The sequence below is a fragment of the Ovis canadensis genome, chromosome 13 (assembly GCF_042477335.2).
Source record: "Ovis canadensis isolate MfBH-ARS-UI-01 breed Bighorn chromosome 13, ARS-UI_OviCan_v2, whole genome shotgun sequence".
NCBI classification, from domain to species: domain Eukaryota; kingdom Metazoa; phylum Chordata; class Mammalia; order Artiodactyla; family Bovidae; genus Ovis; species Ovis canadensis.
The window spans coordinates 27,179,220-27,206,950 of NC_091257.1; the positions used below are offsets into that span (position 1 = coordinate 27,179,220).

The following is a 27,731-nucleotide window of genomic DNA, read 5'->3' on the forward strand; positions in this document are numbered from 1 at the left end:
TCGATGAATTTTGCACTGGAAACATTGGAAGCAGTGTTTTGGAGAAACATTATAATCAGGCTGAATTCCATTACTGCAGAACGTCAATGAGAAGAAGCAAGGGCCGAGATGGAAATAATTCAAAAGCATCTCTTCCACGGGGCTGACACTGGAGGATGAATTAGGATAAAAGCCCAGCAAAGTACAGTCATTCCACAATAGTGAGGAGCAACACGACTGATGTACATATAACCCAGTCTCCGGAGATCTGAAGAGATGAGCACAAAAGCCCTGTTTCATTTGAGATTATCTGTCAAAATCTCCCTGGAACTTAAGTTCTCTATTCTTGTTTTCTTTTCTCTTCCTTCATTCCCCTTCTTTTCCTATCCATCTTCTCACCTTTCATCTCTCTGCATCCTCCCTGGAAAAACCTTAGAATTACAAGGACAAGAAATCACATCTGTAAAGTACAGCACGGTACTCAGTCATACTATGGTTTACGGGTCTCAATTCAAGAGGACTTGAATGCAACCTGGTTCCCAACTTAATTACTGTCATGTCTTATGGAAACAAAGTGCTAAAAATCTGAGAGCAACTGGGCTCTAGGGAAAAGTCAACTTATTGGAAATACCATTTTAGAGAAATGTTTCATTAGCAGGTTGCTGCCTTTTTAAAGCCACAGCTCAGACACGTTCCAGTTTTTAATCCCAATCACTTGGCAATTCTGTACCCTCTCTCACCACACAGCAGAAACACAGCTGTCAATCGTACAATAACAGAAGGGTAGCAATGTTTCACAGAGGAGCCCAGGGTCACATGCCTCCTCAGGGGATGGAGCTGTGTGTGTGTGCACGTGTGTGCTAAGTCACTTCAGCCGTGTCCAACTCTGTGTGACCGCATAGAGCCCGCCAGGCTCCTCTGTCCATGGGATTCTCCAAGAAAGAGTACTGGAGTGGGTTGCCACGTACTCCTCCAGGGCATCTTCCCGACCCAGGTATCAAACCTGCATTTCTTCTGTGTCCCGCACTGGCAGGCAGGTTCTTTACCACTAGCACCACCTGGGAAGCCTGAAGGAGCCGTAACAGACCCTATGTCAAGCTAACCAAGAAACCCACTGTTTTCCCACTGCGTCTGAAATGTTTATGGCATAAACGTCTCCACATCAACAAAGGCATCACTTTGCTGACAATACAAGTCCTCCTGAACCACCCAAACGCTGTCAGTTTTCCCAAAACACAAACCTTTGGGAGGGGTGAGATTGACTCCGTTTTTAAGGCACCACTGAACGGGTAAGATCCCCAGAGAGTCCGCATGGCACAGCATCGAGAGTTTACTAGGCTCTGGTCGGAGGTCGTCAATCGTCACTTGAAAAAAGTGATTGTTAAAAACCTGAAAGAAAAGACAACAGCGCCCGGGGTTAATTCCTTGAGACGAACAAATAATGCTCCGAGGAAGACTGGCACAGCTTTCAAATGAAGTACATATATTTCACCCAAATGGTCCCAGCAATACCTGCTGTTTCAATACATATTCTTAAAGTGGTCCAGTCATGAAAAAGTTTAAGTTGATCATTTCGGTCATACTAATGGAACTAAAACGCATGTTGGCTAGAATCTAAATGTGCTGGATTCTTCCACCATTTATAAAATGATATAAATAGTGGATATGCTCTGTCCCTCAGTCATGTCTTACTCTTCAGTGACATCATGGACCACAGCCTGCCAGGCTCCTCTGTCCGTGGAACTTCCTGGGCAAGAACACTGGAGTGCGTTGACATTTCTTCCTCCAATAAATTGTGTGTGTGTGTGTGTGTGTGTGTGTATTTAAAGTAGAAACACATACTTAAGATGTTAGGATAGGTGAGTTGACTGAGACGTCTTTGATGGGGAAGGGAAATTATAATCTTAAAAGACTATCAGCTCGTTAATAAAAATGTCTTTACATGAAATGGTACTTTCATTTTAAATCTGCGAACTGTAGATGTATGACTTTTCCTTTAATCGGTGAAAGCAGATGAAAGAAAGGAAGTGAAGTGTTCTCTGCCCCCTCACTCCGGAAACAGGACTTTGCTTATCACCATTTGCAAGTATTTTCAAAATAGATCACATGGGCTATAATCAGTGTGGCAGGAGGAGCCCAATTATTAGTACAAATACTACGTATGCAAACTTATCAGCAGTTCTTTTCATGAGCACAGACAAATGGTAGGCTCAGTATCATGCGGTTAATAAGAGAAGGTGGCACATATTCAGTGGTTGAGTTCACTGCTATAAACTCAGTTTCTCGTCGGCAGCTTCCTCTAGGACACAAGCCTCTGCATTCTGTACTATCAGAGGACAACTGATGTTCACCCACCCATTCCAAGAGGAGGCACCTGATCAAACTCGCTCCATGATGTAAGTGACCAAAACGGGAGCTTAAGACAGGGCTGGGCTGCAGAGGAAGCCCTCTTTCCTGGGTTTACCTGGCACTGAGCCTATTCCCTCGGGTTGGCTTGGGAATAGAAAGACTTATGATGTGATCCACTCCAGAGGTGGAGGTCAGGAGCAGGGGAGGGATGCTCACCTTGGTCACGGATGCAGGGCAAATGTGACTCATGTTCACAGTCTCTAGCTTCATCCCAACTGTGAAGAAATGGCTTCTCAAATCTGCATGGTCCTGCAGGGAAAAGACTGAGACTGTTAAAAAGACTTGGATTGTAAATTAACTCGGTAACTGTCCAGATGCTTGCTTTGAATGTTTTAGTGGGTCACCTACAACAGACTGAAATAATTAACCCACTCCAGCCTCTAATTATGGCAAGATATCACGTGTTTGGGGCTTCCCTGATGGCTCAGACAGTAAAGAATCCGCCTGCAACGTCTGAGACCTGGGTTTGATCCCTGAGTTGGGAAGATCCCCTGGAGAAGGGAGTGGCAACCCACTCCAGTATTCTTGCCTGGAGAATTCCATGGACAGAGGAGCCTGGCAGGCTACAGTCCATTGGGCTGCAAAGAGTCGGACACGACTGAGTGACTTTTGCTTCACTTCATCGTGTATTTAATTATTTTCTGCAGGCTTCATTGCTTTTCCAAGGGAGAAACAAGCCTTGGTGGCCATACTGAAATTTTGTACTGCACAATTAAAAAAAAAAAAACACACCACATGGTTTTGATTTTCCTATCATGGACAGACATGTAGCACAGTAATGGAAACAACCAGTCATGTAAAACACAGCAGGGGCATCCTTGGAAAAGGTGGCCTCTTGCTACTGGAGTTACTTCGCAGACTTCGGGGAGGATCTGGTGGGGGGATACAGCTTGTCTTCTCTGCATTCAGTATCAGTGATGGGTACTGATACTGGTTCTTGGAAAAGTGGAGACAACACACCCTGAAACAGCCCAGCACCCAATCAGACCCTGCCTCCTGCTTTATAAAGATGAGCTACACCCCCCCACTTAATAGGTGCCTGGCAGTTTTATAGACAATTCACCAAAGCCTTGTGTGTGTGAGCAGAGCCTTCCTGCCTTCTCAAGAAAACACATTTCAGTCACTGCTTCAGCTACCCAGCAACAGATGAGGCTGGTGGGACTCTGGCCACCAGGATTTATCTTGCCGAGATGGAGGTCACCTCGTAACTCACGGTCTTTATAAACAGCAGTGGATAAATAAATGTCTTTGCAGGCTGTCCCTGAGGAAATAAGTGCTGCAAGTAAATCCTGCTGTTTCTAAATACATCAATTGGGTGTGAGAAGTACAAACGCAGCTGGGGATCTATGACTTCCTTTGATCTGCCAATGTAAAGTGGATTTTAAAAAATTTTTTATTGAAGTATAGTTGATTTACAATGTTGTGGTAGTCTCAGGTGTACAGTAAAGAGATTCAGTTACACATACAAACACATGCGAATTCTTTTTCAGATTCTTTTCCATTACAGATTATTACAAGAAATTGAACATTGTTCCTGGTGCTATATAGTAGGTCCTTGTTATCTATCTAGTTTATATACAGTAATGTGTATATTTTAATCCCAAATGTCTAATTTGTCCCAAGCTCTCCGTGTGACCTTGACCACTGACCTGAAGTCTTCAGCCAATTTCACATCCATCCCTGTCTCGGCTCCAAGCCCCACCAGAAGGTTGCTCAATCACAACTCCCAATGCTGGGGTGGAAATCTTTTAATGCACAGGAACCCTACACTAATAACTGCCCCTTACCTGCTTCAATACTTTGCGCCACTTGATATGAAGACCTGACTCTTTGGAAAAGACCCTGATGCTGGGAAAGACTGAGGGCAGGAGTAGAAGCGGGTAGCAGAGGATGAGATGGTTAGATAGCATTACGGACTCAATGGACATGAGTTTAAACAAACTCTGGGAGAGATTGAGAACAAGGAAGGCTGGCATGCTACAGTCCATGAGATCGCAAAGAGTTGGACATGACTTGGCATCGGAACAACCGCAACAACCTGCTGCCCCATTTTACTCATAGGTGTCTAGAGGTACCTTCTGCTCCTTAGGAATAAAGCATTAAGTCTTGGACAGAAATGTGGTCCACAGACAATCTTCTCTCTCCAAGGCTGTGGATTCTATAATAAATCCTTATTGTCAATGATTTCAGAGCATCCTGAATTAAACTGCGCATCTAGGTTAAGAGGGGATCCCTCTGTGTACCTACCACACTCTCATCTTTCTAGAGTCCCTGTATGCCTCTGTGAACCTCTGAACATCTTCCCCTCTGTTCATACTTAAGAAATATCACCCACATCAAAACCATATGTAGTCACATGTGGAATGAAAATAAATTATTAATGACATGAACATTTTTAAACAATTAAAATACTGTTAGCAACACGTTGTCTTGATGACAAAAAATATTTTAAAATAAAGCTTAGTGAAAAAAGGTCGAGAAACAAGTTTTCCTTTGTGAATCACAACTTAGGTTTCCTACACTTAAATTTTTTCTACTAGGATTCAGTTGCAAGCACACAAATTTCTTACTCATGGAAATCCATCTGGTTTTGTTCCAACCTATGTGAAAACTCTTGAGCTTTCTTGTTTAATATATTGCAAAAAAAAAAGAAAGAAAGAAACTGAATATTTTGAGGGGCTACTTGCAACCATAAGCAGGTCATTTATATTCTGGTCTCAAATATCCATGTCTATTGGTCACAGCAAATACCCGCTTCCAACAGTACAAGAGAAAAGTCTACACATGGACATCACCAGATGGTCAATATCAAAATCAGATTGATTAGATTCTTTGCAGCCAAAGGTGGAGAAGCTCTAGAAAGTCTGCAAAAACAAGACTGGGAGCAGACTGTGGCTCAGATCATGAGCTCCTTATTGCCAAATTCAGACTTAAATCGAAGAAAATAAGGAAAACCACTAGACCTTTCAGGCATGACCTAAATCAAATTCCTTACAATTATGCAGTGGAAGTGAGAAATAGATTCAAGGGATTAGAACTGATTGAGTGCCTGGAGAACTATGGACAGATGTTCGGGACACTGTACAGGAAAAAAGGATGAAGACCATCCCCCCACCAAAAAATGTGAAAAAGCAAAAAATGGCTGTCTCAGGGGGCCTTACAAATAGCTGTGAAAAGAAGAGAAGCAAAAAGTGAAGGAGAACAGGAAAGATCAACTCATTTGAATGCAGAGTTCCAAAGAACAGCAAGGAACGATAAGAAAGCCTTCCTCAGTAATCAGTGCAGAGAAATAGAAGAAAACAATAGAACGGGAAGGAATAGAGATCTCTTCAAGAAAATGAGATACCAAGGGAACACTTCATGCAAAGATGGGCACAGTAAAGGACAGAAATGGTTTGAACCTAACGGATGCAGATGACATTAAGAAGAGGTGGCAAGAATACATATGCAGATGATATTAAGAAGAGGTGGCAAGAATTATACAAAAAAGATCTTCACGACCCAGATAATCACGATGGTGTGATCACTCACGTAGAGCCAGACATCCTGGAATGTGAGAAGTTAACTGCGCTTTTGTTCATCACTATGAACAAAGCTAGTGGAGATGACAGAATTCCACTTGAGCTATTTCAAAACTTAAGACAATGCTGTTAAAGTGCTGCACTCAATATGCCCGCCAATTTGGAAAACTCAGCAGTGGCCACAGGACTGGAAAAGGTCAGTTTTCATTCCAATCCCAAAGAAAGGCAATGCCAAAGAATGTTCAAACTACCACACAACTGCACTCATCTAACACACTAGCAAGTAATGTTCAAAATTCTCCAAGTCAGACTTCAACAATACATGAACCGTGAACTTCCAGATGTTCAAGCTGGATTTAGAAAAGGTAGAGGAACCTTAGATCAAATTGCCAACATCCACTGGATCATCAAAAAAGCAAGGAGTTGCAGAAAAACATCTATTTCTGCTTTATTGACTATGCCAAAGCCTTTGACTGTGTGGATCACAATAAACTGTGGAAAATTCTGAGAGAGATGGGAATACCAAACTAGCTGACCTGCCTCTTGAGAAACCTATATAAAGGTCAAGAAGCAACAGTTAGAACTGGACATGGAACAACAGACTGGTTCCAAATAGGGAAAGGAGTACAGGAAGGCTGTATATTGTCACCCTGCTTATTTAACTTATATGCAGAGTACATCATGAGAAACGCTGGGCTGGAAGAAGCACAAGTTAGAGTCAAGACTGCCGGGAGAAACACTAATAACCTCAGATATGCAGACAACACCACCCTTATGGCAGAAAGTAAAGAAGAACTAAAGAGCCTCTTGATGAAAGTGAAGAGGTGAGTGAAAAAGTTGGCTTAAAACTCAACATTTAGAAAACAAAGATCATCGCTTCCGGTACCATCACTTCATGGCAAACAGGTGGGGAAACAATAGAAACAGTGACAGACTTTATTTTCTTGGGCTCCAAAATCACTGCAGATGGTGACTGAAGTTAAAGCCATGAAATTAAAAGACGCTTACTCCTTGGAAGAACAGTTATGACCAACCTAGACAGCATATTAAAAAGCAGAGACATTACCTTGTCAACCAAGGTCCGTCTAGTAAAAGCTATGGTTTTTCCAGGAGTCATGTATAGATGTGAGAGTTGGACTATCAAGAAACCTGAGAGTCGAAGAATTGATGCTTTTGAACTGTGGTGTTGGAGAAGACTCTTGAGAGTCCCTTGGACTGCAAGGAGATCCAACCAGTCCATCCTCAAGGAAGTCAGGCCTGAATATTCATTGGAAGGACTGATGCTAAAGCTGAAACTCCAATACTCTGGCCACCTGATGGGAAGAACTGACTCATTGGAAAAGACCCTGATGTGGGGAAAGACTAAAGGCAGGAAGAGAAGGGGACAACAGAGGATGAGATCGTTGGATGGCATCGCGTACTTAATGGACAAGAGTTTGAGTTAACTCCAGGAGTTGGTGATGGACAGGGAGGCCTGGCGTGCTGCAGTCAATGGAGTTGCAAAGAGTCAGACACGACTGAGCAACTGAACTGAACTGAACTGAGTTATTGATTACATCTTATTAATAAACATGAGCTCCAAATTTCCAAAAGGAACTTGGAAATTTTAAAACATATCCTTTTCTGCTCAGATGTAACTTTCACTTTGTTTAGGTCATTTTGGGGGATGAAATTTTACAAATTTCAAATTCCTTTTTAAAATTTTATTTACTCATTTTTTTGGCTGTGCCAGGTCTTCATTGCTGTGTGTGGGCTTTTGTTTAGTTGCAGCAAGCAGAGACAACACCACAGTTCAAAAGCATCAATTCTTCAGCGCTCAGCCTTCTTCACAGTCCAACTCTCACATCCACACATGACTCCTGGAAACACCACAGCTTTGACCAGACGGACCTTTGTTGGTCGTCTCTGCCAAAGTAATGTCTCTGCTTTTTAATATGCTGTCTAGGTTGGTCATAACTTTTCTTCCAAGGAGCAAGTGTCTTTAATTTTATTGCTGCAGTCACCTTCTGCAGTGATTTTGGAGCCCAAAAGAATAAAGTCTACCACTGTTTCCCTATCTACGTGCCATGAGGTGCTGGCACCAGATGCCATGATCTTAGTTTTCTGAATGTTGAGTTTTAAGCCAACTCTTCACTCTCCTCTTTCACTTTCATCAAGAGACTCTTTAGTTCTTTGCTTTCTGCCGTAAGGGTGGTGTCATCTGCATATCTGAGGTTATTGATATTTCTCCCAGCAGTCTTGCCTGCAGCCTGTGCTTCATCCACCCCAGCGTTTCTCATGATGTACTCTGCATATAAGTTAAATAAGCAGGGTGACAGTATACAGCCTTGACATATTCCTTTCCGTATTTGGTACCAGTCTATTATTCTGTGTTCAGTTCTAACTTTTGCTTCTTGACCTGCCTACAGATTTCTCAGGAGGCAGGTCAAGTGGTCTGGTATTCCCATCTCTTTCAGAATTTTCCACAGTTTGTTGTGATCCACACAGTCAAAGGCTTTGGCATTGTCAATAAACAGATGTTTTTCTGGAACTCTCTTGCTTTTTTGATGATCCAGTGGATGTTGGCAATTTGATCTCCAGTTCCTCTACCTTTTCTAAATCCAGCTTGAACATCTGGAAGTTCACGGTTCATGTATTGTTGAAGCCTGACTTGGAGAATTTTGAACATTACTTGCTAGCATGTTAGATGAGTGCAATTGTGCGGTAGTTTGAGCATTCTTTGGCATTACCTTTCTTTGGGATTGGAATGAAAACTGATCTTTTCCAGCATTTTCACAGCATCATGTGTTAGGATTTTAAAGTTCTCAACTGGAGTTCCTTCACCTCCACTAGCTTTGTTCGTAGTGATGCATCCTAAGGCCCATTTGACTTTGCATGCCAGGATGTCTGGCTCTAGGTGAGTGATCACACCATTGTGATTATCTGGGTCATGATGTTCTTTTCTGTATAGTTCTTCTATGTATTCTTGCCACTTCTTAATATCTTCTGCCTCTGTTACATCCATACCATTTTTGCTCTTTATTGTGCCCATCTTTGCATGAAATGTTTACTTGTTATCTCTAATTTTCTTGAAGAGATCTCTAGTCTTTCCCATCCTATTGGTTTCCTCTATTTCTTTGCACTGATCACTGAGAAAGGCTTTCTTATCTCTCCTTGCTCTTCTTTGGAATTCTGCATTCAATGGGTGTATCTTTTTTCTCCTTTGCTTTTTCAGTTCAGTTCAGTTCAGTTGCTCAGTCGTGTCCAACTCTTTGCGATCCCATGAATCGCAGCATGCCAGACCTCCCTGTTCATCACCATCTCCCGGAGTTCACTCAGACTCACGTCCATCGAGTCCGTGATGCCATCCAGCCATCTCATCCTCTGTTGTCCCCTTCTCCTCCTGCCCCCAATCCCTCCCAGCATCAGAGTCTTTTCCAATGAGTCAACTCTTCACGTGAGGTGGCCAAAGTACTGGAGTTTCAGCTTTAGTATCATTCCTTCCCAAGAAATCCCAGGGCTGATCTCCTTCAGAATGGACTGGTTGGATCTCCTTGCAGTCCAAGGGACTCTCAAGAGTCTTCTCCAACACCACAGTTCAAAAGCATCAATTCTTCGGCGCTCAGCCTTCTTCACAGTCCAACTCTCACATCCATACATGACCACAGGAAAAACCATAGCCTTGACTAGACAGACCTTAGTCGGCAAAGTAATGTCTCTGCTTTTGAATATGCTATCTAGGCTGGTCATAACTTTTCTTCCAAGGAGTAAGCGTCTTTTAATTTCATGGCCGCAGTCACCATCTGCAGTGATTTTGAAGCCAAAAAAAAATAAAGTCTGACATTGTTTCCACTGTTTGCCCATCTATTTCCCATGAAGTGATGGGACCAGATGCCATGATATTTGTTTTCTGAATGTTGAGCTTTAAGCCAACTTTTTCGCTCTCCTCTTTCACTTTCATCACTTCTCTCCTTTCCACAGCTATTGGTAAGGCCTTCTCAGACAACCATTTTGCCTTTTTGTATTTCTTTTTCTTGGGGATGGGCTTGATCACCGCCTCCTAAACAATGTCACGAACCTCCATCCATAATTCTTCAGGAACTCTTATCTGATCTAATCCCTTGAATCTATTTGTCACTTCTACTGTAAAATCGTAAGGGATCTGATTTAGGTCATACCTGAACATTCTAGTGGTTTTCCCTACTTTGTTCAATATAAGTCTGAATTTTACAATAAGGAGCTCATGATCTGAGCCACAGTAAGCTTCCGGTCTTGTTTTTACTGACTTTGTAGAGCTTCTCCATCTTTGGCTGCAAAGAATATAATCAATCTGATTTCAGTACTGACCATCTGGCGATGTCCATGTGTAGAGTCTTCTCTTGCACTGTTGGAAGAGGGTGTTTGCTATGACCTAACACCCAAAAAAAGATGTTGTTTTCATTATAGGGGACTGGAATGCAAAAGCAGGAAGTCAAGAGATACCTGGAGTAACAGGCAAATTTGGCCTTGGAGTACAGAATGAAGCCGGGCAAAGCCTAATAGAGTTTTGCCAAGAGAATGCGCTGGTATACCAAACACCCTCTTCCAACAACGCAAGCGAATTCAATCGGAGAACCATCAAAACTACATGATTTCCTAATATCCATTCCAATTCTGTGTTCTGCCCTTCATCCTTTCATTTGATCAGCATCCATTAAAAACCACTGGGGCACCACACACTGAGTTTCTCTGGTGACTCAGTGGTAAAGAATCTGCCTGTAATGCAGGAGACCCGGATTCAATCCCTGCATAGGGAAGATCCCCTGGAGAAGGGAACGGCTACCCACTCCAGTTTGCTTGCCTAGAGAATTCCATGGACAGAGGAGCCTGAGCCTGGCAATCTATAGTCCTTGGGGTGGAAGAGTCAGACATGACTGAACAACGAGCACTTTCACTTCACTTTCACCCCAGACCAGGCCACCAGATGATACACAGAATACACACAATGAAAACTGCCTTTGTAAAAGGCGGAAGGAAGAGACTCACAGAGAACAACGATGGAAGATGCAGGCTTAGAAAAAAAATTCAGAACAAACACTGTTTTTATTTGTAGCATCAAAAAGCATAACCACCAAGACACTGGCAGCCCAGGGATTTAGAAGTGTGAAACTTAATTTTGAATATAAAAATCATGAGACTTTGGATGACAGTGAAATGATTCTGGGAAGGTGGGACAGTAAATTCAGTTAGAGAGGCTGGGTCTTAAAATACTGCAGAGGTTTTTAGGTCTGATCCAAGAAGCAAAAGGAGTCATTCAGCACTCCTAATACATACGGAGATTTTTATGGTAAAAAAAATTCAACGCCAGTGGATTTCCAAATAAGCCAATACACAGACCTTCTGAGCTCAGTGTGTCTGCAAATAAACGTAGATACATATGAATGTATGAGAAAAGGCAAAGATATTCTCAATGGAAAACAAATTTAGTTCGAGCCCATTTACCTAGGGCTATTAACACAGTCAGAGAACACACGTTCATTTACAGACACCAGCTAATCATTTTTTATTCTAAGGAGAGACTAAGGGGAAGTGTTGCTGACCCCCGAAATGATTCAGAAAACCGATGATCTGCTGAGAGATAATGGGAAATTCACTGTGGGTTGAAAGATACATCCTAGCCTTTGCAAAGCTCCAAAGAATCCTTCACACCTCTCAATTACTGAACCAAGAATGATGCTGCTCCTGAAATGAGGAGGAAGTGGTAAATCCTCAGGACATTTACAGATGTGCCTGTCACATTCACGAAACACTGTTTATTCAAACGAACCAGAGTCCAGTTCAACTGCTTATGGAAAATCCCCTTTCTCTTAAGACAGGCTGGAGATGTCATTCCCATTTTCATTAATGGCTATACATTTTATTTTTGCCCTGAAGTAGTTTTATATTGATGAGAAGTAAAACACCATTCATTTTACTGAAGGGCTGTCTTACCAGCCTACCTTAACAATCACTCTTCAGGGAATCTTATTTTCAGTTGAATGACAATGTAAAAGAGATTATTATACACATCAACTTCCATAACCCACGCGAACTTCATCAGCTTTACTTTTCCTAAACCCACAGAGCTTTCACTCTCTCTCACGAAATCAGTCCTGAATATTCATTGGGAGGACTGATGCTGAAGCCGAAACTCCCAATATTTTGTCCACCTGATGAGAAGAACTGATGCATTGGGAAAGACCCTGATGCTGGGCAAGATTGAAGACGGGAGGAGAAGGGGATGACAGAGGATGAGATGGTTGGATGGCATCACCGACTGGATGCACGTGAGTTTGAGCAAGCTCGGGGAGTTGGTGATGGACAGGGAAGCCTGGCGTGCTGCAGGCCACGGGGTCGCAAAGAGCGGGACACGACTGGGCAAGAGCTGAACTGAAGGGTCAGCTGACACTGACCCTAGCCGGGTTTGGACTAAAATATTCAAGCAGGGAGAAACAGTAACAGCAACGAAGATACTGTAAATACTTGTGAGCACTTTCCTTGTATTATCATTTTCCCCTCATAGCAGACTATGGGGTATGATCCATCTTACAGACAAGAAACTAAGACATATAGAGGTTAAGTTACCTAAACAAGGACACACAGCTGACAAGAGAATGCATGTGTGCCTGCTAACTGTGCAACCCCATGGTCTATAGTCCGCCAGGCTCCTCTGTCCATGGGATTCTCCATGCATGAATACTGGAGTGGGATGCCATTTCCTTCTGCACAGGATCTTCCAGACTCAGGGACCGAACCTGCATCTCCTATGTCGCCTGCACTGCCAGGCGGGGTCTTCACCTCTAGCACCACCTGGGAAGCCAGGATTCAAATCGACGTGGTCTGAGGCTAAGCACATGATCTAGCCATCAGATTACCTAGTCGTCTGTGAGTAGCCATGGAACAGACTGAGAAGCAAAGACCAAAATGGCTCTTTTCATTTTTCAACTGCTAATAGCTAAGCAAGCAAAAAAATAATAACAACAAATAAAACCCTTATTTACAACCTATACACTCCTATGATGCTATTTCAAATAAAGATATTGCCAAATTAAAAAGTGATAGCTATTAATGCTGACCACTTACTGCAAACCTCCAATTACTGCTGTCAATTCACAGCACTTGTCGATGGCTTAAGAAAAAACTGTCAAGATAAAATTCTGACACTAGAATTACCTCCCAATGGTTGTATACAATCAGTCTTCATCAACAATGAACCACTGTTTTTTACTAATTGCTTTCATGTTCTTTAAGGCGTGGAGATTGAAGAAATGTGTACGGCGAATGCCTACAATGCTCTACAAGTTATCAGTCATCGACACCTATCTGTCATATAACGGTATCAGTGCTAACCCAGACGGGTTCCTCTGATAAATGGAGTTCATCCAGGAAACGTGCCCAGCTGCCAAGTACACAGGAGCCCCAACCTGCCGGTGGTATTTTCAATACCCTGTATTAAGTGCTAACCTGGGTGTAGAATGAAGTGAAAAACATGTGGTTCCCGACACTGAGAATCTTGGAATTTAGTTAGAAAACGACTGAAGTGTGATAAAGAAGGCTGGAAAAAGAAGTGTGCATAAAACACAATATATTTGGCATTCTGCCCGATGCCTTCCTTTATTTCACCTGTGAGGCAGAGGACATCAGATGACCTCAGAGCACCCCAGGTACACGCTGGTCCCCGAGATCCCTTTAAAGGGAGCCCCATGCCTGGGAAAAAAGCATGACCTGAAAGAATCAAATATCACCATTTAATAAACACTGCTGCACAGAGCGGGCTTCCCAGGTGGTGCAGTGATAAAGAACCCGCCTGCCAATTCAGGAGACATAAGAGATGCGGCTTCAATCCCTGGGTCGGGAAGATCCCCTGGAGGAGGGATTGGCAACCCACTCCAGCATTCTTGCCTGGAGAATCCCTTGGACAGAGGAGCCTCATGGGCTACAAAACGTCAGACATGACTGAGCACACACACTGCGCAGAGCTGCCTGAATACTGGTCACTGGCAGAGCAATAGAGCTTCAGGGTGAATACTGAGGATCTCCAAGACACAGACAAGTGCCAGAGGATTAGCCTACAGAAGGAGGTGAAGAGTACTGACTGAGAAGCAGAAGACAGGGAAAAAGAAAGACCATTTTAGGGTCACCTCATTTCCCAAATGCCTCCTTGATCTTAACCCACTGATTGCTCTCCATTTACTTGAGGAGCTGGGAGCACTTACAGTTTAGCACGTGTATCACAGGCTCTCCAAACAGCCAATGCTTCTTGCCAGCCCTGCTTCATTAGATAAATACACCCCACATGGTACAAAAACAGGAAGCATGTGGCATGGGGGAGAGGGAGTTTAAACTAATTAACATGACACAATGAAAATGTACTCGGTGAAGACTTTCATGTAAGAAAAGCAGTGCCTCACTCCCTGTACAGAAACCAAACTTTTACAGCCCCAGTTCCACAATTAAATACTCCAGGAATTTCCTTCAGCAGTGGCCATTTGAGCCTCAATCTTTAATCCTCTGGTTCTAGTTTTGCTCATGAGGATATAAAAAATGGACAAAAAACAATGTGCAATTTAGTCCCCTTGCATGTAAGTATCAAAACCTTTTAGCACATCATACCCAAAAACACTGCCATACGACCCAGCAATCCCACTGCTGGGAATACACCCCAGGCAACCAGAATTAAGAGACGTGTGTACCCTGGTGTTCATCACAGCACTGTTTACAATAGTTAGGACATGGAAGCAACCTAGATCCCACTGCTGGGCATACACACCAGGAAACCAGAATTAAGAGACATGTGTACCCCAGCGTTCATCGCAGCACTGTTTATGATAGTTAGGACACGGAAGCAACCTAGATGTCCATTGGCAGAAAAATGGATAAGGAAGTTGTGGTACATATACACCATGGAATATTACTCAGCTATTAAAAAGAACTCATTTGAATCAGTTCTAATGAGGTGGATGAAACTGGAGCCTCTTATACAGAGTGAAGTAAGTCAGAAAGAAAAACAGCAATACAGTATATTAACGCATATATATGGAATTTAGAAAGATGGTAATGATAACCCTGTATGTGAGATAGCAAAAGAGACACAGATGTCAACAACAGACTTTTGGGCTCTGTGGGAGAGGGCAAGGGTGGGATGATTTGAGAGAATAGCACTGAACATGTATACTACCAACTGTGAAATACGTCACCAGTCCAAATCGACGCATGAAACGGGGCATTTAGAGCTGGTGCACTGGGACAGCCCAGAGGGATGGATGGGCAGGGAGGCGGGAGGCGGGCTCTCGATGCCGAACACGTGTACACCCGTGGCGGATTCATGTCAGCGTGTGGCAAAAACCACCACAATATTGTAAAGTAATTAGCCTCCAATTAAAATAAATTAATTAATAAAAAAGAACACTTCCCAGTATAATTTTTTCAGTTGCAACATGCCACTTTTTTTTTTTTTTTTTTGGTCTTCAGAGACCTCAAACATTGCATAAGCATTTTTTCAAAGGCTTCATTTAATTTGCATAATTTCTAAGAATAGGCTCCAGAAAAGTCCAAGGGGGGTTTTAATTAGTCTTACACTTGCATATATATTATCAATACACAATGCCCTAGGCTTTAATTCCTTTATTCACATCAGCATGTTCTGTTATGCTAAAAAAAAATCCAATGCAATCTTTCACACTGTTCCTCTTTTGTCTTACCAAAGACCTAGTTCTCATATGGTCATTAGATAATTACCCTCTTTACATTAGTTTCATCTAAAAATGGACATTAAGATGCCAGCATTAATTAAATCAATAGCATTATTATATTTCAATTCCATTGCACTTAACTTACCCACGAAGTCTTTATAAAAAAAAGTAATAAAAAATCTATAAGCTGAACACTAATAAGCGTTTTCATTTTTTACTTACAGCTGTAAATACCAATTTTTATCAACTAGTCCTGCATTCAATCAAGTTAAAAAGCAGTCATGAGAAAACCTAGTATTACATACTTCAACCCAAACCACAAAAATTTGTTAACAGGTGATTGTAGCAGGACTATTTCCGAAGTTAAGTTCCCAAACCGATACACTGGTTGTTTTAAAACAACAGGGGCAAGGACAATGCCTTTCATTGATTAATACTTAAAACACCACAAAAACACTAAGTGGCTAGAAATTCAACCTTACTTACAGCACCACTATAAGAAAAAAAAAAAAACAGGATCACACACACACAGGTAAACAGTGATTACCGGCTTCCATAGAGGTTCAGTAGCAACGAATTCGCCTGTCATGCAGGAGATAAGGAGAAGGCGATGGCGCCCCACTCCAGTGCTCTTGCCTGGAAAATCCCATGGACGGAGGAGCCTGGTGGGCTGCAGTCCATGGGGTAGCAAAGAGTCGGACATGACTGAGCGACTTCACTTTCACTTTTCACTTTCATGCATTGGAGAAGGAAATGGCAACCCACTCCAGCGTTCTTGCCTGGAGAATCCCAGGGACGGGGGAGCCTGGTGGGCTGCCATCTATGGGGTCACACAGAGTCAGACACGACTAAAGCGACTTAGCAGCAGCAGCAGCAGGAGATATGGGTTGGATCCCTGGGTCAAGAAGATTCCCTGAAGGTAGTGGCACCCCACTCCAGTATTCTTGCCAGGAGAATTCCACACAGAGGAGCCTGGCGGGCTACAGTCCATGGGGCCATGAGAGCTGGAGACGACTTAGCAACTAACCAACAACGAAGTGTGGCAAGTGGGATCCTAGCTCCCTGACCAGGCAAATCACAGCAAAGATAACCACGATGCACTGTAATTCTTAAGTGTTTGGAATTGAAAGCAAGACACTACCTAGCAGCCTGCAGGCAGCAGCGCAGGGCCCCACAATCAAGACATCACAATTTTTTTAAATTATAGTTTCTTTACTTTGCCAGCAAAGGTCCGTCTAGTCTAGGCTATGGTTTTTCCAGTAGTCATATAGATATGAGAGTTGGACTATAAAGAAGCTGACCGCCAAAGAACTGATGCTTTCGAACTGTGGTGTTGGAGAAGACTCTTGAGAGTCCCTTGGACTGCAAGGAGATCCAAGCAGTCCATCTTAAAGGAGATCAGTTCTCAATATTCATTGGAAGGACTGATGTTGAAGCAGAAACTCCCATACTTTGGCCACCTGATGCGAAGAGCTGACTCAGTTGAAAAGACCCTGATGCTGGGAAAGATTGAAAGCAGAAGGGGATGACAGAGGATGAGATGGTTGGATGGCAACACTGACTCAATGGACATGAGTTTGAGTAGGCTCTGGGAGTTGGTGATGGACGGGGAGGCCTGGCGTGCTGCAGTCCATGGGGTCACAAAGAGTCGGACACGACTGAGCGACTGAACTGAACTGACAGTTTCTTTAAAATGCTGTGTTGGTTTCTGCTGTACAATGAAGTGAGTCAGCCCTAAGTATATAGATCCCCTCCCTCTTGAACCTCCCGTTCCACCCACTGGGTCATCACAGAACGAGCTGAGTTCCCTGTGCTAGACAGCAGCCTCCCACTCGTGAGCTGTCTTACGCATGGTAGTGTACGTACGGCAATGCCACTCTCCCAACTCGCCCCACCCTCTCCTTCCCCAACGGTGTCCACACGTCCACTCTGTGTCTCTATTCCTTCCCTGCAAATAGCTTCATCACTACTGTTTTTTTTAGAGTTGTTATATATGTGTCTATACGATGTTTGTTCTGAACTCTCGACACAACTGGGCTTTGAGATTTTCACCATTACCTTTCCTGTTGGACCAAGCTGCCCTCTTTAGCAGGTCTCACAAGATTTTTTCCAACACACGTAAAAACAGGTTGTCCCCACTATGTTTTGAGTTCTGTAACGCACGGGCTACAGTTCAAGAACCCAGAACATGTGAAAAAAAACACACACAAGCCCCTCCTCTGGTTTCTCTAAGTGGCAAAGGACAAGCATTACATAAACTGATGTGATTCACCATCCCAGAGAGGCTGTCCTGCCTGAGTCTTTAAAGAGATGAGAAAGAGCAAGAAGGTAGGGAAATTGCAGAGACTGAGTTCCCAGGCCTGGGTGTGCAGGACCAGAGTCCACGTCAGGGCAGCCCGGGGCCCACCATTGGGCAGAAACTCTGAGGTCAAGTCAGCAATACCAGCAGGATCACAGGGCTCCAGCCCCCAGGCCAGTGAGAACATGACCTGCTGTGTAAGACAGGCTCTCTTTCAAAGAACCACTGGGTTTTAGTTGACGAGAAAAAAAGAGTCACGATGCATCACACAAACATTTTGTTGAGTTGCTAAGTCATGTCTGACTCTTTGTGACCCACGGACTGCTCCTCTTTCCTTAACCGTCTCTCAGACTTCGCTCAAATTCACGTCCCTTGAGTCAGTGATGCTATCTAACCATCTCATCCTCTGCCGCCCCCTTCTCCTTTCGCCCTCAATCTTTCCCAGCATCAGGGTCTTTTCCAATGAGTCGGCTCTTCACATCAGGTGGCCAAAGTACTGCTTCACTATTTGGTATCAGACATGCTGCTGGGTGGAACAGGGACTGTCATGCTCAAGAAATTAAGTTCGGGCCCTACAGAGGGGGCCTCGAGCAAATCCTGGAAGAATCCAAGGGTCCGACCTGAAGGCCAAATTCAGCTATGAGTCCTACAGTGTTGCTGAATTCAGCTGCCCAAGGGAAGAAGTCGGTCGCCATAGAAGCCATAACCGGACAACCTGAGGAAAGAGCGGTTCACACCGTCTCTTACCCCTTCGGCCGGACCAGCCAGAATGAGAAAGGAAAGCTCTCTTGGCTACACTTGACCTTCTCTCTCTGGCCTCTGATCTCGGTCTCAGATGAGAAAACAGACGAGGGTTTCTCTCCTAAGGGTTAAGTTGACAAGCGCCCCAACAGGTACATAATTCAAAGTTGGAAAGAGCTAAAGAGTAACAGATGGGGACTGTCCCATGTGTTACGAGCACAGCCTGTACACCCTGAGCGGTGAAGAAATACGTGCACGGAATGTCTGTCTTTATGTGTATGTGGGGAAAAAAAAAAACACAATGGCCACACAGAGCATCTTTTTTTCTCAATTAGCCTTTTCTCAGTGGTCCCTCCTCTCTGTTTATCAAACATGAACTTACGGGAAAACAAGGAGCAATGAAAATGAGACAGGCGTCACCTGAGATGAAACCAAACTAGGCTTAACTTACCACTTCGTCCTTAGCAGAGGCCCCTTATTTACAGATGTCAAGGGCACTGAACGTCTATAACACGGTATCAGTTACAGATACCTAATTTTGGATCTGTTCAACCGCTACCCAAGTCAGAGACGACAGAGGCTGAGCTGTGAGGGGGACACCAGGAGACTGGGAGTCTTACCAAGCACTGCACCAGGCACACCTTTTACCTGCTGTGAGTCCTGACAAAGTCAAAGCCTCAGCTCTCATGACCTTGAACCCCTTTAACCTCCACCATGGCCACAGGTATTGATGGGAAACTGGTCAAGGCGGCCACAATGGATGGGAACTTTTATCCAAGCTGAGACTTGTACTTATTTCTTCACTAACCTACTCAAGACGATGTACTGAGTGCTTCTATGACTGAAGTGTTCAAGGTGCCAGCTCATGAAAATAGAAGCAATCTGCTCTCATGGAGCATACATTCCAGGGAGAAGAAATGGAGCAGACCCAGAGAAAGCAACCTGATGCAGACGATGTCAGGGGATAAATGCCAAGCATGCTGCAAGGCCGGGGAGATGGCATGAGGATGCTTTCTCTGACTTTAAGCAGAGACTTGAAGACAGTGAGGGGCGTGAGTAGGGGAAATCACGCTCCAGGTAGAGCATCACCGCAAAGGCCCGTGAACAGGCATCTCTGTGCCCTGGACGGATGGCAGAAGCTGGTGGCAGAGCAGAGCCAATGGGGCCCGTGAGCAACAGAGGCGCTCAGAGAGCTCGTGGGGACCCCAGCATCACACGGGAGTCCCATCAGGAACCACAGAGCAGAGGAGTGACATGATCTGAATCCTGTTTCAGAACAATCCGTCTGGCGGCTCTCAGAACAGTCTGCAGAGGGACTGTGAGTGAACAAGCCCGGAAACAAATTCTGAGATGGATGCAGGAGTCCAGGGAGGATAGTAGCTTGGACTGGGGTGGCGGTGGCGGACACAGTGAAGGGTGGGTGGACTCGGGATTCTGGATTCTGCTGGCAGAGCCAAGAGGCTGATAGACCAGTGGGATGGAGGTGTGCAGACAAGAACTGGCACAGGCAGCAGGCCTGAAAAAGGCCTGCCTCCAGGGTCAGGAGGCAGGTTAACAGGACCCAACAAGGACGTGAAATCTTCCCTAAATGTAAGAGTGGCCCACTGTGCCCACACAGTTTGTACCAACCATACAGTTTATACCAACACCCCTAGTTTCCCTCCAGGCAACTGGAAGATGGGTGCCTGCTGGGCAAAGGGCACCTACAACTGCCTGCCCCCACGACCGCCCCGGACACTCTGAGTCTCTTCCGAGCATCCCTAGGACGTGCTGGGCCAACATGCTGCGGGAGGAATTAAGACCATCCTGTGCACTTTCTCTGGAAGAGGACTCTAGGTAAGGAAGCGTGTGTGTGTGGTTTCCAGCATTCACTGCATTCCCTGTCTTTGCTGATTTTGCCAGCTATCTTTTCTTCTTTTTAAGGAAACTTTTTCTTCCGTAATTTTACCTGTTTTTGGCTGTGCTGGGTCTCTGTTGTTGCGTGGGCTTCCTCTAGCTATGGGGGGTCGGGGCTGCCCTCTAGCTGAGGGGCACGGGCTTCGCACGGGAGTGGCTTCTCTTGCAGAGCACAGACTCTAGGGCACACCGGCTTCAGCTGCAGCTCCTGGGGTCTAGAGCCCAGGCTCAACAGTTGTGGTGCACAGGCTTAGTTACTCCTGGCATGCACGATCTTCGTGGATCAGGGACGGAACCCATGTCTCCAGGACTGGCAGGCAGATTCTTTATCATCGAGCCGCCAGGGAAGCCCCTTGCCTGCTGGGTCCCTCACTGTAATAAACTGCAACCGTGATCTCAGCAACCTTGAGTCCTAGTGAATTACCAAACCAAGGAGGGGGTAGGGGGCAGATCCGAGGACCCTGACCTGGGAAGCACACTGGGGTTTCTGGCCCCCACCTCAGTTCTTAGAGCTCCCTTGACTCTCCCGCATGTCTCTAAATAGCGTCTTCAGCATTTCACATTGAGGATTTAAGCTTTTTTTGTTGCTGTTAATGAATGGGAAAAAGTCTTCAAACAATTTCACTTCTTTAAGAGGTAAAAATGAAGAATGGTCCTTAGTGACACTCCAAAGAACATTCTTCCCTTGCAATTATGACGTGTGGTCATGAATGAGGGGCTCTGAAGAGCCCCCGCTTTTCCTGGGCTGAGCATCTGTATTCCTCTAAGGAAAAAGGCCTGTTTTTCAATCACCTGGCAAATTAGGAACTGCTGTTTCTCATTTGCAGGTCTTTTTGAAGTACATGGGAGTTGTCCGTGAAACCTCTGTAATGTAACATTTGCAAACAAGAGGGGTCACCATGGCAGACTACGACCTATTTATAAGAACTGCAGAAAATTAAAAGCAGCAGTAATTATAAAAGGCTTACGAGTGTCTCACATATGAAACACATTGATAATTACATTGATTATACATTAATCAATACATTGATTATCATTAGATTCTTACGGTCTAGTCTCCCTTGGCCCTATTTTAAAACCTTAACTAAATACCCTCAAATCCACTCTTTATATTTTAATAAATACTTCCTGAATTAGAATTGAAGCAGGTAAGAAATCACTGGCCAAAAACTGGTTTAGCCCTGTCCTTCATTTTTCATGACAAAAAAACTCTTAAGAGAAACCTACCCTGGTAGTCCTTTGTGAAGACAAAAGTAAAAAGTTTTCATTGAAACTGGGGCATTTCACTTTATTTGACAGTGGGATGTATCCTATGTTAAGTATATGATGGCTTACAAAAGTAACATAAAATGTTAAAAAAAAATAGCCAGTGAGAGGCCTTGCTGATTTGTAGTGTAGGAATATATACCTAATGTTTTCTCTCAAATAAATTAGTATTGTTATACAGATTATTCTTTATCAAATCTACTGGGTCTCTAAATGATGAGACTGGTTTTCAAGAAACAAAAGTTCACTATTTATTTTCCAATAACAAAAAATATTTTTTAATCCCTTCCCCATTTTTGGCATCCATTTCATTAACTTATGTTTCTTCTGAAGATACGTTGTTTTTTTTTAATATTTTTTTATTTTTTAAATTTTAAAATCTTTAATTCTTACATGCGTTCCCAAACATGAACCCCCCTCCCACCTCCCTCCCCATAACATCTCTCTGGGTTTTGAAATTTATCTGCACTTTTCAAATAGGGAAGTCAGAATTCTCAGTAAAATACGGCATCTGAAAATCATTTAATGTGCTCTCTCAAATCAAGGGCAATAAATTGTCTCTTGTTTTAATTCAACTGCTAAGAGAGTTTGAATCTCATCCCATGCCCCCATGTAACATATCTGAATAATTTACCTCCATGCATGTGGAATTACTCAGTAGAAAATACTACTCGGTGGTTTCTGAGATTAATGTACATACATGAAATATGGTTGTCCAAAGGCACCTCCACCAAGAACCTGTGAATCTGACCTGGTTTGGGAAAAGGGTCCCTGCTCCTGCTCTCAAGTGAAGCGGAGGTCACATGGCGTCAGCACAGGCCCACACTGAAAGATCGGTGACCCCACAGGGGAAGTCTGGACAGACACGCAGGGAGAAGGCCACACAGACAGAGGCAGAGACTGGGCTGCTGATGCAGTCACATCCAAGCAACAGCAAGGACCGTGGGCAACCCCCAGAAGAGAGGACAGACTCCAGGGACCGTTTCTCCCTCAAAGCCTTCCGGGGGCGTGCTGCTGACCCCTGGATATCACTGCAGCCTCCACAACCGGGGCAAAGTGCATATCCGTTGTTTTCAGCTACACAGTTTGTGGCACATTATTACAACGGTGTTAGGAAACTAACACGGTGGTCGTTCTCAGGATTTCAAAATTAACTGTACAAACATTCACTGCATACAAAATCTGTTTCAGCAAATTTCCCCTTTCTTTTCCACCAAACTGAAATAAAAGGTAACATTTATAAAGTGTTTCATAAGCTTTAAGAACACAGAATTTTCAATTCTGCCAATTTTTATTTATTAAGTGCCCACTCCATACACCCTTAGACCCTGTGAAAAACAGAAAATACTCAGCATCTACTCTTTAAAGCAGCGACTGTACAGCACAGGGGACTCTGCTCAATATTCTGTAATACTTTAAGTGGGAAAAGAATTGTAAAAAGAACAGACACATGCGTATGTGTAACTGAATCATTTTGCTGTACACCTGAAACTAACATAACATGGTTAATCAACTATACACCAGAATAGAATAATTTTTAAAAAGCAACTTAATTATAAACAAAATATTGAGGAGGAGGACAATTCTCAGGTACTCCATGGAAATAACATGGTTTCTAATAGAAAACATTAAAGGGAGAGAAGGAGGCAACTGCTGTTTTTGAGAAAAATATAAACAATTATGAAACCTTGGAACCAGGTCAAGAGCACTATGCAGAGTAGCTACTCAATAAACAGCTAACAAGTTAGTTAATTATTAGTTAGAAATATACATGTGTGCTGTGTTGCTTCAGTCATGCCTGACTCTTTACGACCCCAAGGACTGCAGCCCGCCAGGCTCCTCTATTCATGGGATTTCCCAGGCAAGAATACTGGAGTGGGTTGCCACACCCTCCTGCAGAGGATCTTCCCGACCCAGGGATAGAACCCATGTCTTTCACACCTCCTCCACTGACAGGCAGGTTATTTACTGCTAGCACCACCTGGGAATCCCCTAAAAATATATAAGAATTATTAATGTTTATATATTTTGAATCTTGGTATTCATAATTCTAAATAATAAATCTGCATATCCAATGACTCTGACTATTCATATATTATTAACTCAAAATATTTCAAATCAATGAGTAAAATGAATCTGTCCATTCAAGAATTCATTCCATATTTGAGAAATATTTACTGAGTATGATTATAGCCAAGGAGTTATGTTTCACTGAATGAATGATGTGAGAACTTTACCCTACAGTCTAAGCTACAAGACTTTTAAAAAAAAGGGAGTCTCGGACGGTAGATTAAAAGATGGTAGATTAAAAACCCACATTAATTTCACCTCTTCCTAGATGCTAACCAAAATCACAGTAAAGTTTTTTAAAGACACAAAGCCACTCAATCGGCAACTAAAGAACCGAAACTAAGGACCTCCCTGGCAGGCCAGTAAGACAGAATGTGGTTAAGACTCCACTGCAGGGGAAGTGGGTTCAATCCCTGATCCAGGAACTAAGATCCCACATGCTGCCTGGCACAGCCAAAAGAAAAAAATAAACAAGAGAAGATAAAACACACATGAATGAGAAATAACTAAACTTATTCAACAGAGCCAAATCTCAAGCCTCCTGCAGAAGAGCTGAGACGCAGTCCTATGAACAGGGCGGAACCTTCAGAAGGCTCAGAAACCAGTAACAGCAGGTATGTCTGAAACTGCGGATGAATGGAAGGTGATACAGCAAGAAGCGTGGGGGGCTGTCTGAGAGGCAGTCAGATCCCAGGCATCCTTCCCTCTCCAACTCTACAGACCAGGGGTCCCCAAGTCTCCTGTGAAGAGGATAAAGCAGGTGGCCCCTAGTCTGTGGGTGCAGGTACAAACAAACTCAAGGTGGAAATCCCAAGCCCTGTTCCTGCCACTCAGCTTTTAGTGACGCGGGCAGCTGGACCTGAACCCCTGGTGGGAAGCTGAAATTCTCCTCCTCGGAAATCAGCTAAAGAGAAAAAAATCATCACACAAAGAAGAGGCTCCCGTACTACGGAGGTCTCGCTGCACGGCCCAGCCCCGCCCTCAGCGCTCACATCTCCCTCTTACCCCAGAGCACGGGGAAGGATTCTCAGACACCCAAGGACAGCCTCAAGCGAGAATGACAGAAACCAAAAGCAACGTGGAGAAAGCAAACTATTCCGGAGAAAAAAACAACTTGACAAAAATCAATACTTCCAACAAGAAACACTCGTGCTTCCAGGCTGAAAGAACAGGAGCACTCAGAAAAAAGTGCCGAACGAGTACTCGTCAAAGCCCAACAGCACACTGAGTGAAGAAAACGTCTGACAGCAGAGCAGACGGAGCAGAAGATGAAACATTGAAATAGAGAGAAAAACACTGCAGTGCCAGGCCGAGAGCCCCACAGCCACACAGTCACAGGTGAAGAGAATAAGAGAGACGGAAGACAGGACTTGAGAAGAAACATCTCCAAAATTAAAAACCATGAGTGGCGGTCACCCAACGTACCCTGCCCTCTAGATGGACAGAGACACCTGCAAAGGTCAACCATCGTGAAATTTCACAACAGTGGAGAAAAAGAGAATATACGGTTTCAGAGGAGGAAAGGAAGAGTGAGTAACTCCGGACTCTCGACAAAAGGGACAGCCGACCTAGAATTCTAGACCCAAGCTATCAGAGACGAATGCAGGCAGAATCACAACTCTCTCAGTCCCTCAGGGTGAGGGCAGAGCAGGCTGCCAGGGCCAGAGGCTGCGCTGTTTTATCATCCTCGTAACCTGAGGACAAAACGCCAGAGTAAGCCAGCTCCAGATTGTTAATGACACTGACTCGCCCTGACCATGCTCTGAAGAAGGTCCCAGGGGCCCCTGGAGGCCCCGCCGCCCAGAGCAGATGGGAAGCTTGGAGTCACCGCACAGAAATGCAGTGCTGGGTGTGTTCTGAGAAGCAGAGGTGGACAAGCAGAGAGGGTAAACCCATGGACTGCAGTCTGCGTTACTAAGGGATGGCCAGCACCCGGAGTTGAGGACGCAGTCTGCGTTACTAAGGGATGGCCAGCACCCGGAGTTGAGGACGCAGTCTGCGTTACTAAGGGATGGCCAGCACCCGGAGTTCAGGACGCAGTCTGCGTTACTAAGGGATGGCCAGCACCCGGAGTTCAGGACGAAGTCTGGCTGATGACCCAACCAACTCCCCAAGGTCAGCTCAGGACTGTGCCTACCTAACTTCCCTGAAAACTCAGTGGAAGGTGAGGCCCGTTTAGCACCCAGGCCATGTCCGGCTACCTCCACTCCAGAGAGCAAGAAAATGCCGTCTCCTGCAACAATCAGCGCTGGTCTCGCTCCTCATGTACACGTCAAGAGTAAGATGTATAACATTAAGGAAAACATACGTAGGTAGTAACACGACACAGACAGGCAAGGACATGGTTAACACCAAAGTCAGGGATCTGGTTACCCAGAGGCAGGAGCTGTCTGAGCCATCATGGGAAAACATCATTTTTTTAATCAAGCAAATAACAAAATTAGATTGCTCTATTTTCTTTGGTTTCTTTGGGAAGGAGTGAGAGGGTGAAAATGCAATTTCTATAATCTCGTATGATGGAAAAGAACTGTAAATCTTGAAAAAAAAATTTTAGTCAGATTCGGATTATCTTATAATATCCTTATTAATTATTTAATAAAAAGGTTTTAAGCATTATCTCGGAACGTGGGTATTTGGGAAGATTACAAAACTGAGCAAAATGGAACAGACAGCGTTTTAAACAGTTAAAATGGACACCAGCCAAGAAGGTAGCTTTTTAAATAGCGGGACGTACTGGGAAGCAGGCAACTTCTTAACAGGGTTTATTCTCAAAAAGAGCAGATAAATTGCTAGGAATCAACATCTTACCTTAAACACTTCCATTGGAAGAGGAAACTTAGCAGCGTCAATAAGAGATTTCTCCAGAGCACGTTTCCACTCTGAGTCCGTCTTCAAAGGATAGATTTCTGTATCAACAGCAAATCACATAAGAGTTTAAGGGCTGAAACGTTCTACCGGGTGGTTCTTTGCTCAATTTTATCTTCTCAGGGTTTCATAATAACTTGGCAGGCTCAGCGGCTGTAAGCATTCGCACCCTGCCCGCCATAAAAAGCCACCTGCTAAAGAGATTTCCTTAAGTTAAACAGCAACTTGGGATTCTGCGATCCAAAATAAAGAATCGACTTAATAGGGCTCTTCTTCAGGGACTACCTGCATGCATTCTGTATGGAATTTGATGGACTACATCACGTTCATCACACCTTCATCCATCCTCAGCCCCAAATTCCACACATCACCGGGAAAGTCATATCCAATGACGAAGAACTTATTACCTGGTAAGTTTCTAAATGAGAAGACTCTTGTCTGGCGTTTTCAGTTATTACAGCCTATTTCTCACTAAATCTCTAAGCTCTCATATGCTAAAAATAGTCCACATAAGCCAGGAAATTATGAAAAGGTAGATTAAAATTTACCAACCAAGTTTAATATTTGCACTTGAAATATTGCTACCACATCACATGTTGCCCAGGTTTCCACCCACGGTGGGGAAAAGGGATTTACGAAGGGAGGTTACACTGTCTGAATACAAAATTAGAAGAACAAAATTGTTGAGAGGTGTTTTTACCGGTTGCTGAAACTGCAGGGGAATTTTATGATCTGATCTCAACAGATTTAAGACCTTATCAAAATAGGATTTGCAGAAGCACTCACTTGCAGGAGATATGTTTATGCCTTCGCTATATCAACTCAGGCTACTTCAGACAGATAGCCAGGATATGAATATCAATTTAAGCACAGTTAAAAGGCAACATTAAGCCTTTGGGGCTGTATTTCTAATTTCTTGCATGTCTGCTTTTTAGCAGGCAGCCATATATTTTGATGCTCATAGCGTCTGAACTCACCTTGAGCTTGAACCGCCTG

General features: G+C 43.9%; 1 protein-coding gene across 4 annotated transcripts in view; it reads right to left on the reverse strand.

Annotated features, from left to right (window-relative positions):
* Positions 1-27,731, reverse strand: part of SFMBT2 (Scm like with four mbt domains 2) — a 180,207-nt gene that overhangs the window by 65,472 nt on the left and 87,004 nt on the right. For all 4 annotated transcript variants that reach the window (XM_069547183.1, XM_069547182.1, XM_069547184.1 and 1 more), the window contains 3 exons: positions 26,679-26,776; positions 2,545-2,637; positions 1,221-1,368 (listed from right to left, as the gene is read on the reverse strand). In XM_069547183.1, coding sequence (XP_069403284.1) covers positions 1,221-1,368; positions 2,545-2,637; positions 26,679-26,776 — 339 coding nt within the window. The remainder of the gene's footprint in view (positions 1-1,220; positions 1,369-2,544; positions 2,638-26,678; positions 26,777-27,731) is intronic.